Source organism: Apostichopus japonicus, chromosome 20, assembly GCF_037975245.1.
Source record: "Apostichopus japonicus isolate 1M-3 chromosome 20, ASM3797524v1, whole genome shotgun sequence".
Lineage (NCBI taxonomy): Eukaryota > Metazoa > Echinodermata > Holothuroidea > Aspidochirotida > Stichopodidae > Apostichopus > Apostichopus japonicus.
Window position 1 is genome coordinate 10567305 of NC_092580.1, and position 17724 is coordinate 10585028.

The 17724-nt window shown below is 37.6% G+C and overlaps 2 protein-coding genes across 5 annotated transcripts in view; both read right to left on the reverse strand.

Annotated features, from left to right (window-relative positions):
* Nucleotides 1–17724, reverse strand: part of LOC139961618 (BRISC complex subunit Abraxas 2-like) — a 270695-nt gene that overhangs the window by 87514 nt on the left and 165457 nt on the right. The window lies entirely within an intron of this gene.
* Nucleotides 7368–17344, reverse strand: LOC139961616 (uncharacterized). 4 transcript variants are annotated; one of them, XM_071960941.1, is made up of 3 exons: nucleotides 15434–17344; nucleotides 14778–14873; nucleotides 7368–13153 (listed from the first exon to the last, which is right to left on the reverse strand). In XM_071960941.1, the coding sequence occupies exon 3, from the start codon at nucleotides 13093–13095 to the stop codon at nucleotides 10900–10902; it is 2196 nt and encodes a 731-aa protein (XP_071817042.1). In that variant the 5' UTR covers nucleotides 13096–13153; nucleotides 14778–14873; nucleotides 15434–17344; the 3' UTR covers nucleotides 7368–10899. The 4 variants fall into 4 exon arrangements, with proteins under 4 accessions (XP_071817042.1, XP_071817039.1, XP_071817043.1 ...); XM_071960938.1 differs by having other exon boundaries at nucleotides 15391–17344; XM_071960942.1 differs by lacking the exon at nucleotides 14778–14873.

Genomic DNA, 17724 nt, shown 5'->3' on the forward strand with positions numbered 1-17724 from the left:
TTACATAACAAACTCTTTAACTAGACATGAGAGCTGGTGTGGAGGCTGGGTAGATTATAAATAGAAATCTTGATGAAGATAAGAGAGTAAAAAATAAAATAACGAAGGCTGCAGTTATAATACTGGTAACCTTTTCAAGTTACCGGTCAACTTCATCTTAAACACATCCACTTCTTCCCGCTGGTCTGAGATAGACGGCTACTCGAAAATATCAAAGAATCACTCAACTTGGTAATTACATCTAAAAGAATTGCATGAGGATGAAAATTAAGTCCGTGGAAACCGATGCCGAAAACAGTGACAAGTACACCGCTTGACCCGTATTGTCTTACATGCGTGCGTGAGTCTACATCTTGAGAAATCTTCTCGATTTCATATCATTTATTACACACAAAAAACAGTTAACCGTATCACGTCCTAAGTTGTAATCAACATTAAAATTATTCAGATTTTATCAGAGGTTACGAAGAAGACGGTGCTGTATCTGTTAAAAACAACCCGAAACTAAAGGTAGTCACGTAACGTATTACTGTTTTTTTTGGGGGGGGGGGGGTTGGGGGGCTATAATTCGTTATTTAGCAAGGACATTCATCGTTAGTTACCGTTCATTGTCCGTTATGTAAACTAACAGAACAACATGGACGTTAAAGTACAGTAATACCTGAAATTAACATAATTCAAAGAAGAAAAAAAAAACAGTTGAATGCACACTAATAAAATGCACATCTGTTAATGTCTGTATGGTATACGGCTCCGCCACCTATCTAAGAATTTCATTGATACGTTTTTTCTAACGAATAAATTCTCGATCGTCTCCGATTAAACCAATACGTTGACTATATAATATCAGACTTAATCATTTATAAATGGCTTGATTAAAAGCATTTCTGTACGATACATTATATGCCTCTGTAACACAATGTCGTAAAAAAAGAGTCTTGCAGAGTACGATCGAGTCACTGAATTTCAAAAGTACAGTGACTCGAACAAGTTTTTTTTCGTGACTTGAGAGAAAATTTTTAGTTCACCACCGATCAAGACCATACTTGGGACAGGAAAATATTTGGTTAGGCATCTGCTCGACCTCGAAATGAAGTAACTCGTAACAAATCTGTTTTGATATAATTCCCAAATTTTTTTTCTTCTAAATTTAAAAAATCATGTTGTTAAAGTGGGAATGGCAAAGCCTGACTAAGGCAATATCGGTTTCATCTGAAGAGTTGGCGCTATTCTGTTTTACTACCTGAACAGAAAAGTCAAAGACCTGCTTTGGCCTGTTATCACCAAGGGAACAATTCCCTGGTATCATATCAGTTATCCAAGATGTGACGGCTCATTCTTATCCATTGTAGTTTCAGTGGTTACGATAGAAATAACAACATTTAGCGAGATTTTAAGCCTACAGGCATCCTGTCACTTCCACGTTAGAATGATCTCGGGTAATACAGGAGACTGTTTCATTAGTTCATCTAAACTCCCGTTAGTTTCAACTGTTGTAGTACGTCACAGCTGACGAGATGACAAGTGTTGAGTGTTTTCAGCAAAATTCAAATATTTGATTTGACGAAATTCGTTAGCGATAGTGGGGGTTTGGGGGGGGGGTGCGTAGAGAAGACAGGTTTAACGAACATGTTGGCCGACTGACATTTCTATCAACTGACAAGGTTTCATGATCTGACATGAAGTTAACCCTCTAGAAATATATAGACAGTCGGTGAAGTTATTTCAATCACTTTTTTTTCTATTTATTTTTCTTTGCATGTTTCAAAATGGTCACCATTTTCACCGACAGATGGTTGAAACATCCCACTCGTTGTCTCAGGAGAGATCTCCCCGGTAGAATCATGGTCCATCTTTAACTGATGCCCTGAGGCAACCCATTAATAGCTTTACAGACCATTTTATGTCTACCCCTACCCGATCATGTTTCATTTGAATTCCGGAGGAAATTATATACTCTACAATATCTAAAACCCTGATACTACTGGAGGTTTGTTAATCTCAGGGGCCGCGGAGCTGGGTCGGTTTATTAAAGAAATGTTATAAAAAGAGGTGACCAGTTTTTATAAATTAGATGTGATCGTTTGAGTTATAGACAAATATACTCTTTTGCCATATTTTATATTAAAAAAAAGGTGCCATTTTGTTATTTAAAAAGGTTAGTATAAACCTTTTATTGGCAAAAGAAGATACTGTCCACAGCCCTTCGAGGTTTGTGCTCCTTCCCTCACCCCCCCCCCCCCCAGCCCCAAAATTGAACTTAGCCCTCTTCGGCAGACTCTGATTATTCTCGTGTGTAGAGTATAGCACACACACACACAAATTGATGATTCTAATTTCCGATGGTAGTTTAGTATAGTTGTATGGACAAGGGAACTTAATGTTGTCAGCTTCCGGTATTCAATTCAATTCAATTCATAAGACTTTATTTCAATCTCTCGCATTAAAGTATGCAATTATGACAATAGACGTGGGTAAATGTACAAGAGAACAAGAGATTGAGGAGTGCCAACAAGAAGCTCTGCAGAGCTTGTTTACGTTGACACCCCTTTACAAATAAAACATAGAAAGAAAGCTTAAGTATACAGAGAAAACAGAACAAAGATGGCAAAGAAAGGAAAATACAAAATCAATGATAGTTTGATATAAGATACTCTTTAAGACGTTTTTTGAAGGTGTTCAGAGTTTTACAACAAGTAATATTAGTAGGGAGGGAATTCCAAAGTTTTACGCCGACATAACGAATACCAAGTTGTGCAGACCTAAGTCTAAAGTAAGGAACAGTCAATTGATTTGGCGCACGGTTGGGATAAGGATCGTTACGTAACTGAAAATAGTTGCGAAAAGTCGACGGAGCATTATCATGTAACCAATTGAAAATAAAAATACCAACGTAGTTTCGATTTATATCATAGATACTAAGAGCGTTAAGAGTAGTAAACAGGGGTGCTGTATGCTGGAGGTAATCCGCATCACAAATATAACGGATGGCTCTCTTTTGAAGTAAGTAAAGGGGTTGAATTCTAGAGGCATGGGTACTGCCCCAAATAACATTACAATATGTAAGATAGGGAAGTATGAGTGTATTATATAAAGTGACCAATGTGCTTCTGGGAATGATTTGGCGAAGTCTATTAAGAACTCCAGCGCCTTTAGACACTTTCATACAAATATTCTGAATATGATTATTCCAAGAAAGATGATTATCTATATAAACCCCAAGAAATTTAGTAGTCTTAGACAGCATAACATCAACACCGCAAAGTCTGATACTATTAATGTTAGGATTTAAGTGCTTTGAAGGTGTACTAAACACAATAGAGGTAGTTTTCTTAACATTTAGTGGCAATTTATTTGCACAAAACCAATCATGAATATATGTAAACTCATTATGTATAGTATCCAATAGAAAATTAATGTCATTACTGGAAAAGAACAGGTTGGTATCATCAGCATAAGAGATTATATGAAATTTGTTGCTGGCTCTATAGAGGTCATTAACATAAATTATAAACAACAATGGACCAAGTATGGACCCTTGAGGAACACCACACTTAATTGGCTTAGAAACAGAATTTATATTATTAATAACAACAAACTGGTGACTATCAGCAAGATAGCTTTTGAACCACTGAAGTACAGTTCCCCGGATTCCATAATGACTAAGTTTTTCAAGTAAAATGTTATGGTCAAGGGTATCAAACGCCTTCGACAGATCCAGAAATATACCAGAAGCAAACTGATTATTTTCGAAAGCTTCCATAACTTTACAAGTAAAATGTAAAATAGCATGTGTAGTTGAGCGGCCAGGAAGGAAACCAAATTGATAGTTATACAGTAAATTATGCTTAGCAATAAAGTTATATAACCGTGAGAACATTATTTTTTCGATTACCTTGGAGAAACATGGGAGAATTGAAATGGGTCTATAATTATTGACGGATTCCTTTTCACCGGCCTTAAAGACAGGAACAACTCGAGCTATTTTTAAAGATGTGGGGACAACACCAAGCTCAAAAGAGGGATTACAAAGATAAGTGAGTGGAATACATAATGAATGGGCAACATGTTTTACAATAATAGCAGAAACACCACCAAAACCAGCAGCGGATGGCTTGAGTGATAGAAGTACTTTAAGGACCTCATCTCTTGTTGCAGGAATAATGAATAAAGAGTCAATGACTGGTGCTTGCAGGTACATTTTGTAGTGAGAATTAACATTAGGAATTTTATGTTGAGTGGCTGGACCAATAGTAGTAAAATAATCATTAAAAATGTTTCCAATATCCAATGGATTAGAAAAACTGACCCCCTGATAATTAATCTGTTCAGGAGTGCGATTAGCTTGTCGACCATGTAAAAGGGTATTTATTGACCGCCACATACTTTTCGCATACTGGTTGTTATTATTAAAGATATTGGTGTAGTAAGACTTTTTGGCCAGCCTGATAACATAGATTTCTATAGAACAGGGGTCCCCTTACTGGGGTGCATGAACCCCCAGGGGGTGCGTGAGTCCATCCCAGGGGGTGCGTGAGTCCATCCCAGGGGGTGCGTGAGACGTTTCTGAAACTCAAAATTAGTGTACTTTTTGTTGAACTAAAATCTGATATATCATATAATTTAGTAATGTACAAAAGTTGTACCTATCGACAAAATCTTTTGGCTTTCCATACGCATATGTTGCCCTAGTAGTACCGTACCATGCATGTGATAAATAACTGAAATATGAAACAGATAAAACCTGCATGACTCTGCTGAAGTTGGTGTACGCATGACAGTTTGTCGTGAAGACAAAGAAACTGATATATATTTATAATTTAGTAATATACAAAAGTCGTACCTATCGACAAACTCTTTTTGCATTTCATACGCATATGTTGTCATAGTAGTACAGAACCGTGCATGTGATAAATAACTGAATTACGAAACAGGCACAGGCTGCATGACTTGGGGAAGTTGGTGTACGCATGACAGTACATCGTGAAGATAAAAAGCTGATCTGATCTTGAAGTTTCTAAATAACTACTTGTTCCTCTCTTCTTTTTTTTTTCAAATATTACACTATAAACTTGATCTATTACGAAGCACTGTGTTGCGTATTAAATTATAAAAATGACTCAGATAGTGTCTCGATAGTTGGGGGTTCGTGGAAACTCTGACATCCACAAGGGGTACTTGGGGGGAAAAAGTTAGGGAAACCCTACTATACAACCAGAAATATTTGCCTTCTCATCGAAGAAATAGAACATTGCGCAGTGACATAATTGTGATATCAGACATAATTGACAGCAGGGAAAGAGGGACATATTCTAAGTATCCTGGTATAATTTGACATATTTTTTTGGCCCAATGTGAACTTGAAGCAAGCAGGTGCAATGTCATGGAAGCACACTGATCAATTTCTTTTACACTTTGCTTTCAAATTTAATACTACATCTATTTTTCTACATCCAAGATTCTGATGCATCTCAGTGTGAATAAACTACTGTCATTGGCATATTGTTAACTTCACATCTCCTGATATCATATTGTTAACTTCACATCCCCTGATGTCATATTGTTAACTATACATGCCCTTATACCATTATGTTAACTTCACATCCCATTATATCAATTAAGTTAATTGGAACCCTCTCCAATTCGTGGTCGAAACACTCACGTAACCAAAAAAAAACTATGATGTCACACCTGTTTGCTTCAAATCTACATCATGGTACCATCTTTGATGACTTCAATGAAACTAATAACTTGATAATGCCATGCAGGGATTGCTTTGCACTTCACCAAGATGCTTTCAGAAGCCAAAATATAAACTAGTTACCTCTAAATTATCCGTTTGAATCTCATCCCTCACTTTATTCAGACTCATCACCAGCATCAGCTGTTACGTACCTTCAAAACTAAGGCCTCAATATTATAACAGATTTTACGACCAGATGGCAATGAGTTATTTCGTACATGTACAGTACGTTAGGCTATTACCTATGGACCTATTATATAGTATTAATATAAGCCTAGGGCTAGCTTGACACTGACACAGGTTTAGGCGTTATTCTAATAGAAATAAAATTAAGTTTACAAAATATATAAACATATTTGTTGGATTAGAAAGTCAGGGAAACAATTTTGTATTCTAATAGTTCCTGAGGAAGACTCCTCTGGTAACTTACGGTTGTTTTGAAGCGCATCATTGACATACATACCACTGTTGACGTTTTCAACGGACAACTTGGAACTTGTTTGCAAGGTGAACGTACTTTCATTCAGACGGAATACCTCTGCAGGCGCGGCCCTTCCATAAGGTTTTACTCCCTACGTAAAAATCAGTCGGGGGAAATAAGAATACCCCCCCCCCCATCCCACCACCACCACTGCCCGCACGTGCCATTTAGCAGCATGCAGGGCTCTTTGCACTGATCAATTACCCTCTAGGCCAAGGTCCAAGGTGGCCCACAAGACAATTTGGGTGTTCGGAATTTCACTCAACTTTCTACTCCTAATTTTGGCTTTCGTGTCGAATTTAGACATGTTCCTTAAGCTGTGACGTTCAGGCGCGTAGCCAAGGGGGGAAGGGGGAGCCGCCCCCCCCCCCTGAGCACCTTTTTCTACATCTTTTTCTACATATGTTGATTATTTTATCTCAATATTTGCCAAATGATACGACCCATGATCCTGGAGGTGGCGGGAGGGGTTGAACATTTCAAAACCGCTGGACCTTCCCTTATATAATATCATCACGGATGAAGATCCCTTTTTTAATTGCTGCCCCCCCCCCCCACACACACACACACACACTTGTAGCTTCTGCAAAAAGGCCTTGTTATCTTTATCTTCACTTAGAGCCGTCGATCACAACGCCCCCCCCCCCCCACCCTTATTTAACAATATATATCACTGCTTATAATTTTGATGAAGTCACGTCCGTATACGTGGTTTCTGCAACTTATAAGTATAGCCTACTTTTGGTAAACGTTGGGTTATATGAACACGTTGAACTATTGAGGTCTAATGGAGATCAAGTTTGGTTTCAAATCAATCAGTTACATACTGCCGGAATCGACTGATCCCCCCCCCCCCTCCCCCTTCTCCCAAATGCTATTTGTATTCGAGATCGACAACATAATCTCCGAAAAAAAGCATGGAGAACGGTCAATTCTTTTCCTCGTTCAGGTTGAAAGTGAGGAATCTTTTAGAGTCCCTAAAATATGTATGGTACAGCGAATGGTTATACATCCAAGGCCATGCAGGCAAGTGTTCCAATTTGCATGTAAACATTTGAGGCAATCGTGACAAAAACAAAACACCACCAATATTGACGACAAAGACAACAATAACTAAACAACAACAACAAAGCAAATGGCGGTAAGAGTAATTTAATTTATGTACATGATCAAATATTAATATTACAGTCATTCATAATTAATTTCATATCAAATTTTGAATGAGTTCAGAGTAAAGAATCAGATTCCGTTATCAGAAAACATCGTTAGGAGGATTCGGTTGACATTATAATAGTTTTTGTTTTGTTTCTCAAATATTAAATAGAAAGAATATAAAGAAAGATGCAAAGGAGCTTCTAGTGTCGGGATTCCATTAAACAATTATTCGTGTGTGGGTGTTTGTGTGTGTTTATCCTGATGAACAGTGACTGTGTATTTTCATGAGTTTCTGATAATTTAAAACGTGTGGTTATTTCTCTGTGATTTTTATATTTTTATTCTGTCTGCACTGATTGTGTGTGTCAGTGTATGTTTCCATGGATTTATTTGTGTAAGTGTATGTGTGTTTGTCTCAGCATAAACTGGGTCTATAGGTCTGTCTAGTTATCTGTATATCTGTGTCTTATTATATTCTGTGTATTTTCACACAGGCAGTTTGTTTGTGTGTCTGTTTATGGTTTGTATATTGCTTTTTTTTATTTATTTATTTATTTATTTATTTATTTATTTTTTATTAATTGGATACTTAACTACCTCACAAACAGGCCCCAGTATGTTTCCGTAAGGTCATCGGGTTGTAATTCTGACGTCATCTTCTCGAATACAGGAGCACCCCAGGGTACTGTTTTGGCCCCATTCCTTTTCACTCTCTACACAGCAGATGCCAGGTCATCTGCCGAGAGTTGTTCTCTCGTTAAATTTGCAGATGACACTGCCCTGATTGGGTTGATGACGAAAGATGATGACACCCAGTATATTGAGCAAATCAGAGATTTTGAGAAATATTGTGAGAGCAATTTCCTGGTTTTAAATGTTGATAAAACAAAGGAAATGGTAATAGATTTCCGTAAGTGTGGGGCTATCCCGAGTCCTGTCCGTATTAAAGCCCATGATGTTGAGCGAGTGGATCACTATACATACCTAGGGGTTGTACTGGATAACTCCTTGTCCTGGCATAGCCATGTTGATGCCACACTGAAGAAACTTAACTCTAGAATGCACTGCCTGCGTAAAGTGAAAATTTTTCAAATTGATGAACGTATTCTGACTATGTTTTATACTTCCACCATTTGTGGGGTATGGAAATACAATTTGATTTCTTGGGGCGGGAAGCGAGAAAGGAAGATCAGAACCGTATAGACTCTTTAATCCGTCAGGCGGGCCGCATAATTGGCAACAGCCAACCCTCTTACTCATCAAGTTATACCCATCTACTCCAACAGAAATTAGACATGATTTTGGATGATGCCGACCACCCACTGCATGGACAATTTCAGAATGCAGTGATTCCTCGGAGCGGGAGGATGAGGCTGCCGACAGCCAAAACCAATCGTCACCTCTCCTCATTCGTCCCACAGTGCATCAGAATCCATAATCAAAATTAAAATCGCTAGTGTTCTTGCCCTCTGGTAACACCTTCACTGTTTTTGTCATACTTAGTCTTGCCATTGTTGGACTTTGCAATTTTATTGTCTTATTGTTTTATGTGAGTCAATTTCCATGTGCTGTATTTTAATGTTATATCCATCTTATTCTGTACAACGAGCATTTAATTACCCGAAGCGGGTTTAATAAAGTGAATCTTATCTTATCTTATCTTTTTTCTGTATATTATTGTATATGTCATGTGATGTGTTCGCCTTTTCTGTTGTATTTTCAAACGTCGGTTGTTCATTAGTGAAGTAGTATATCCGTGTGTGTCTCTGTGTGTATACCTACCTAACAAAATGACGTTTTTGTAACGTTATATTTTCGTACCGTTTACGTCATATTAACGTTAGAAAGTTACGTTGTAGTTACGAAATTCTGTAGACTCCGGGGGACGTTATATTTACGTTATATTTAGACCAAAAAGTAACGTTGTATAAACGTTTTTATGACGCTATCTGACCCTTTCTTTAATATGTTCATATTCTTTAACTAATGTAAGGCTCACTACAATATCATTGCCATATGTCCCTGCCGTCTATAGCCTTCAAGGAAGGCCGTCAACGAACCGGATCCTTCACACGGCTATTCTGAACGTCAAAAGGACGGATATCTATAGGTTCCAATAAGTTTTGATGTGATCCAACGGCTATAAACATGGGTTACGTTTTCTGACTTAACTTTAAACTTAGAAGTTTGTAAACTGGTAACTTGGTATTTGAGAAAGACGGACTTGGAATTGGATCCCAAAGACTCGGTCTCTGCTATAGAACTTTTACAAATTATCTTTGACCACCATGTTCGCAATATAGTACTAAACTGTACGCAATATACGGTATTAAGAAACGAAGTAGCCTATAAGCATTTCGTTCTTGCTGTATTGTGTTTACAGCTATTCGCAAAAAAAGACCTCCCTTCGGAAATGCATGTATATTGTACCTCCATCTTCGTTGGGTGCAGATATTCTTAAGAAGATACAAGAAAGAAGAGCACTAATACATCTATCATATGTCATCAGAGGTTATTTTAAATAGAGGAACATTATAAAGAAAGAGTTGAAATCCAGAAATTATCTGTAATAATATATACCACATTGTATCACGAAGCCAATATTGCTTATACCAATGGAATATTACGCTAACCTTGTCTAAAAAATGTGTTAGGCTGTAGTAAAAGTATTTATTCATAACGAATGTACATACTGATATTAACGTAATCACTATATATAGGAAGACAGTCTTTGTAATGGATATATTGGGATACGGATATAAACTCCTTAGGAACTAGTTATTTGCCAATTATAAATGCAGATAACAGTAACTCTCAGAAATTAGGATTGTAATATTTTCCTATGTGTGTAAAAACTCCAGTCAAACAAAACCAGCTACGATAACAACCGAATCTGTTTATCGTAATTCATGAGCGCAGATCCTGGTGGGAACAATGAGACGCGTCCCCACCAACTTTTTCAGTGGTTGGGGCATAATATACCGTGTCCCCACCAATTTGTCTTGACCAAACGCTGCATTTCAAATTCCCCTGTATTGAACTATGGCGCAGTTTAATCCAGCATTATGCAAATGACATGCAGCAGTTCTCATGTATTATATTTATCCACTGCAGTTGTTAAATATTGGACGGAAATCGCATTTGCGGCAGTCTATCATTGTTTTCTGGGAGAGGACTCCAGACCCATTGTATACAAAAGTCTACTTGGATTATTTGTCCCCTAATATTTTTTCTGCAGACGCCCATGTATTTCCCCAAACTAAATTTCTAAGCCATGAGATCTAAAGTTTAAGGAGATTTGGGACCATCATTGGGTCTGGGAAGTGTTATTTCCAGCGATTTGGGAGGTATATTTGCCTAAAAGAAAAAATCTTGTACGCTACTCGCGAACCCATGGTCGCGCTCCGCTTAGATAGTATCAGAGAAAAGACACGCGTCCCCACCATTATCCAAGACTGATCTGCGCCTATGTCGTAACCCGCGATATCATTTTGTTTCAATATGTAATTTCTATAAAGCGCTATTCAGGTACTAGTCCGTATATATACGTCTTCCCCGAAATTAAGGTGCCTATCATGAGCTTCTCCTTACCATCTTCTACGGATGTGGTAATGTAGGATGCGTCGTCATCAACTGGCATTGTTGTTAGTAATTGCCTGCCATCTCGACTGTATTGTGTTAGCACAGTGTTCAGCTCTCCATCATCATCCCATAACATGTAGATGAACCCTCCAATGCCTATGCACACACTGTAAGGTCCTAAGTCAGCTCCACTTATATTTGGTTTGGTGAATTTATACAGCACCTTAGTCCCTGATGTCACCATGGTAACTGCATATGAGGTCTCACCCTCATAGTCACAGTTCAGAAGATTACCGTCGTGGACAGTGATATCATATGATTCCTTGATTACATCAGGTAGTACTATCGTGTGACTGTAATTCAGCTGGTAATCAAATACATACACTTCTCTGCTGTTAGTACCAACAATGATTTCATTATTGGCGGGATTCGTGGTAACAGACCGCACATACCTACCCGTTGGCCACGGCTTAACCATGTCACCGATGTTCTTCTTTGGGTAAGAAGAGTCAGAAATATTATAAATACCGATTTCATCCGGTATGCAAACTGTAATGACATTGAACCCCGACAAATTACAACAGTACCGAAATGCCTGAAACCCAAATCTCTTATTTCTATTTAAAACATTCTGATTGAATATTTCTCCTTTCATGTTAGTGACAGTGATGTGTGATTCCTCTTGTGATACCATGCCAGTCATAACGATATTACCATTGCTACTAATTGTCATACCGTTGATCATGTAACCTTTAGCTTTGATTCTTTCAAGATCAACAACAGATTCTGCGCTTTCTGTAATTACAACTTTATCAGATATAACTTTTGTAATATCACTGATGACAAAATCAGATAAAGATTCTAACTCTGGATATTCTTGTTTCATTTCTTCGATCATAGGTTCACTGGCTGCTCTTATGTCGGGTAAACACTGTGCGTCTGTCCAATCGTCATTACATGCAAGAATGGAAGAAGACGTTGCTGTTAAGTTTTCGAATCGTTTAATAAGTTGCTTACATTTATTTAGTATTTCTTCACATTCGTTTTTGTTTTGACATGTAAGAATATCTTTAGCTGTTGTCAAGGTCTTGAAATTACTATCTAACTTCCCGAGTTTTTTAAAGAATTCACCCTCAATTTCTTGACAATTTTCCTTAAATTCTTCCAATTCCTGGTCATATTTGACATCGGCACTTTTCATATTTTCTTGATGTCTCATGATCAATCGGTACATTTCCTCTTCATGTTTAACAGTTATTTCACGTTTTTCACATCCTCTTCTATTCTCTATGTCAGCAGCTCCTTTTTCACGTTCATCTTTACATTCGGCAATTTTATCCTTTATTTTGTTTGCCTGTTCCTGGTGTTGACTTGTCAACAACTTTGTCTTATTTGTAACATTTTCATCCAATTTTACTAGCGTCATTCGAACCTTCTCGGGTAAAGCGTATAGTTTAGTTTTGTGCATGCTTAGTTCAGCGAGGTTCCGATTCAGTAAAGTCCTTTCTTTCTGGGCTAGGTCAGTAACATCTATGAGATCGTGACCTTTGTGCTTACCGTGAGTGCAAACTAGGCAAACCGGTTCATTTTGGCATGTACCACAGCACAATTTGGCTGGTTCTTTGATATGAAAATGGCACCTGGGATCTTCCGTCATTGCAGCTATTTCCTCCATGGTCAGGTTCTTAGCTGCCATATTTTCCAATTTCAGAGTGCTTGGTTGGTGATCAGTAAACATTTTACTACTGATATGAACCTTGTAACATTCGTTGCATAAAAAATCTCTACATCTAAAGCAGTAAGCGGAACATACCACATCCTTTAAACAGCTCACACACTGCTTCAAATCTTTCTTTTCAAATGATTTATGCAATTCTATGAACTCGAGCATACTCTTCATATGAAAATCAGTCTTAAAGTCGTCCAATCCATCCTTAGGTATACTACATCGCTGTTTACAAAGTGGACATTCAATTGTTCTATCATGGCTGGCTTGAATAAATTTTCTCAAGCAATCGTTACAGTATCGATGAAGACATGGTAACAGTTTTGGCTCATTAAATTGATCCAAACAAACAGGGCAATTGAAGAAGTTTTCTGTCAGGCCCTCCATGAAAGGGCTCCAGGTAGCCATGTTGATGAAGGTTGTTAACTCTCACTTGAACAAAAACTGTACTCAGTTACATCACAATCTGTGAAAGAATGCAAGATAAGAAAGGAAGAGTTTAACAAATTATTATTGATCCCTGTATTCCATAAAAAAAATATGAGTGGAAATACAAACATACATGCAAAACCGTTCAAAATGGTCTGAAAACAGAAGTGCTTAAACATTTCTGGCCAGTGTTTAACCCGTCCTTCATCTCCAAAGTTTTGGAGAAAGTTTTTAATGCAAGACTTTAGCGACACTAGCATACCAATGTCCTTCACGAACAGTTTGGACTTCAGGATGTTGCATTGAAGTAGTTTGAGTCAATTTCTGTTCAAACAGTTTGCAGTAATATCGAGCTTTCGGAACCAGTACCCCTATAGAGTTTGGCGTTTCACACGGATCCGTGTTTTGGCTCAAGTTATTCACTATGTACACAATCGTACATAGTCACAGCTTGACTATCAATTCCACTTATACGGTTGACACACAAATATACCTTCATTGAAGCCTGTTAATTAACATCTCTACTAGTTGATGTGTTTTTGAGAATAATGAATATTGCTTTGTTGCTATCAAATAGTAGATGACAAGCAATACACGTAAACTGTATTGGTGACAAGATTGAAGTAATCATAATCATAATCTGAAACATGTTCCCGATGTATTGTTGAGCGCAGAAGGAGTTGCGATAAAATACGTATCAGACAGTCAAAACTTGGAGTTTATCTTGATACAACTGATAGAGATGCACATGTAAACCATATTTTTAATCACTCTGATCTCAGTTCTGGACAGAGCACTTAAATCACCTCTTAATAGGTGCAATCGTTGTGGTTCTACACAAAGGGAGTAGCAGTAGTAACTGCAGTAGGTTAATATTCTGTTTTAATGTATAAAAGTTCTCACTCAATTTAATCAGGCTTTAAGATTAAACCTGATTAAGTTGAGTAATCATTGTACCAACATACAACTGACTTACATAGCCTAGCTGTTAGTATTTAGAGCTCTTATACTTTATAAGATGCATTGATCTACATAGCACATGAGAAATTTATCAAACGTTTGATTTTATTGCTTTCATACTTTGAACCTCAAATATACTTTGACCTCCACAAAAAAAAAAAAAAAAAAAACAACGTTCGATTTTTACTAAGGGTGGAGCCAAATACCAAGTTCATCGAGGATTTACTTTTGTAGTCAATTAGTTTGTAAAGTTTCCAGACTTTGACCTCTGCAGAAAACCCTTCGGTTCTTAAAGTCAATAAAGGGGATCCATAATATTGAGTATGAAACACATCCAAGTTTTTACTTTTGCAGTTTAACCGTTTAAACAAGGTTTCAAATCTTTGATCTCTGTTGACCTCAAGTGATCATTTACCTTTACAAAAAACATGCACTCATGAGTGCATGTTTCAAATACCAGTCATGAAGTTAACCCAAGCTTTAAATTTTATTGTGTTTACAAGGTTTTCAAAATGTGACCTCTGGTAATCGCAAATAAGACTGTACTACTTGCTTAGCTACATCCACATGCAAAGAATGCAATTCATCCGAGTGCTTTTGAAGTTATTGTGTTTCAATGGTTTAAAGACTTTGACCCCAAATGTTCTTGACCTCCACATAAAAAAATAGGACTCTTCTACTTAAGAAGTGCATCCACGTACCTAATTGAGGTTCACCAACCATACAGTTATTGAGTTATCGTTTTTGCAAGCCAAGTTGCCACATACACACCATCATCATCATCGCAAAGATCATTCCTTTGAAGAAATGAATGACAACAAATCAATCAGAAGATTATTGAATAAAAGATAATTTATTGCATACGATTTCTTTTTGATATGCACTGAGTTTTCAACTAACTAGACAATAAAACTTAACTATCTAGTAATGTCGAATTATATATACAAACATATACTTAGCATCAAAAATAAACCAACTCATTGTGCTATCATCGTTGCGTAACTGTATAGTCCTCTGCATGTTCGACGTTACATGAGTAATCGAATTAATGCAACTAATGTGAGCAATAAGATCAAAACTAATCCATCTTCGCATAAAAAATGTCATTTAAAACATGACAAATGTACAAAATGTCCAATCTAATTGGCCCTATATGATTTCCATATATTATAACCTCAGTCTCCCCTTTCATAACTACATGACACCAAAGGCCTATCATGATTTTGAGCAATATGACTTTGATACTTGGGCAGTCTACCTCAACAGCTATATATAGATAATATATAGAACGGCTGATTTAACAACGAATCGTACCAATTATGATGTTCTTTTCCTCGTGATCTCTAAAAACACCAACCTTCTTCATAATCTTCTGATCAGCTGATGCCGTTTTTCCTCAACGTATAACTGGATATCTAGTCTATTGTATGAGTGAATAGATATATAGTGACAGAAAGTGGCAAATCACCAATGTAATTTCCCGAGATGCTTCGAGAAATTAAACACATGTAACTCCTGTTGGTTTCCTTCGTTCTATGGTACGTTTTCGTATTCCTATAAACTAGTTTGTCACGCGATACACGTCTGTGGATATAGTCTTAAATTGTGCTCATATTTGGGCAATAGATATACCCTATCAGAAATGCACTTGAACGTTCAAAGGTAACATACGTCTATATTAAAAATAACAAAAACAAGTTTTTTATTGACTTACACACTAAATCATAAAAGTAATGTGGTCTGTAATTCTAGATAGAAGTTCTCACTAGCCAAACGCTACCCATTTTACTGGATAACTGACAAGTTAGCCGTTGATGGCAACATCGATTTGCCGTATCATGACAGTGCAGATTTTTTTGCTATGAGAGCCTGTAGTTTTCTTCACTTGTCAACAAACCTCTTTACTCAGTAGAAAACAATGTTTGAACACTGCTCCTGTGAGGCTTAAAGTGGTCTAGAATTGCCTCAATTGTCCCAATATTTGCACCACATGTCCTACCATTCATACTCTTCAACATGCAAGCCACAAAAACTAGATCATGATTGATAACATATGAAAAGATGTTCTCCTGCTGCATTTTGGCACTTTTCCTAAGCATGACTGAGAACAGTCGGGCGGATTTATATAGACTCTAATAGGAGTATGCCACCCAAAAGATCACCATGTTTGCGTGCTATGTACGATAGTGGATATTGTTGTCGCATATATCTTTACATTCCATTTTATATGTCGTCCACAACAACCGCGTCCTCTGTGTAAATACACTATTCTTCCTTCCTCTGTGCACATTTCATCATTCCTAATACATGCAGAAAATATATCTGGCAGACTCAATATTCTAATAGTAGCAGTCACATCATTACATGATTATCTTATAATCCAACCGTCCTTAAATACCGTCCGGTTCATTGAATGGGACTTAATATCTCATTCCTACATCTAATGAAGTCAGTTAAACAGATCTCACGTAATCCGGTAAAATATCTTTCCTATGAACTGAGCCTATAACTATCTAAGAAAAAGGCTTTAGTGTATGAAACTTTCATTGGAAAGTTTATCCACAGGACATTTGTCGTTTCAAATTAATCTGCTATAGTAGCTTTGCTAGTAGGCCCTTCCATAAGGTTCTACTCCCTATCCATCGGGGAAATAAGAATGCCCCCAACCCTACCACCACCACTGCACGTGCGTGCCACTGTGCAGCATGTAGGCCTCTGTGCACTGATCAATCACCCTCTAGGCTATACGAGAAAAGAAGGTCAACTAAATCTGCCAGTACATTTACATACTAATGTCGGTTTGGTCCAATTGAGTCATAACAGCCAGAGCTGTGACTCCGGGAGGGCTCAAAAAGTGAATGACAAAATTTTACTCTTTCGTAGTTCCACGGTGGCCCACGTGGCCAATATGGTCTTCGGAATTTCACTCAACTTTCTTCTCCAAATTTTGGCTTTCGTGTCGAATTTAAACATGTTCCTTAAGCTGTGACGTTTCAATTAGTATTTCTCTTTGATTTCGACTATTTTCGCAAATTTGGTATCAACATTTCAACCATTAACTCTGCAACGGTTTTCCCGTGCTACTGGTCTCGGTTATCGATTAAAAAGAATCAAAGAACAAGTCGCAATTTCGACATCTCCTTTCGAAATTTCCACTGGTTTTTCTACAAATGTTGATTATTTTATCTCAATATTTGCCAAATTCTACGACCCATGATCCTGGAGGTGGCGGGGAGGGGTTGAACGTTTTACAACCGCTGGACCTTCCCTGACATTGTATAATATCATCACGTGGATGAATATCCCTTTTGTAGTTGTTCCCCCCCCCCCCAACTTGTAGCTTCTGCAAAAAGGCCTTGCTATCTTCGTTTTTCACTTTGAGCCATCGATCACAACGCCCCCCCCCCCCCCTTATTTAACAATATAAATCACTGCTTATAATTTTGAATTCACGTCCGTAAACGTGGTTTTCGCAACTTAAGTATAGCCTACTTTTGGTAAACGGTGGGTTATATGAACACGTTGAACTATTGAGGTCTAATGGTGATCAAGTTTGGTTTGAAATCAATCAGCTATACCTAATGCCGGAATCGACTGGATACCCAGCCCCCACCCCCCACCCCTTCCCAAAGGCTATTTGTATTCGAG

Bases quoted from the DNA above. Each gene is read 5' to 3' on its own strand.
- LOC139961616 (XM_071960942.1), bottom strand. From the start codon at position 13,095: ATGGCTACCTGGAGCCCTTTCATGGAGGGCCTGACAGAAAACTTCTTC.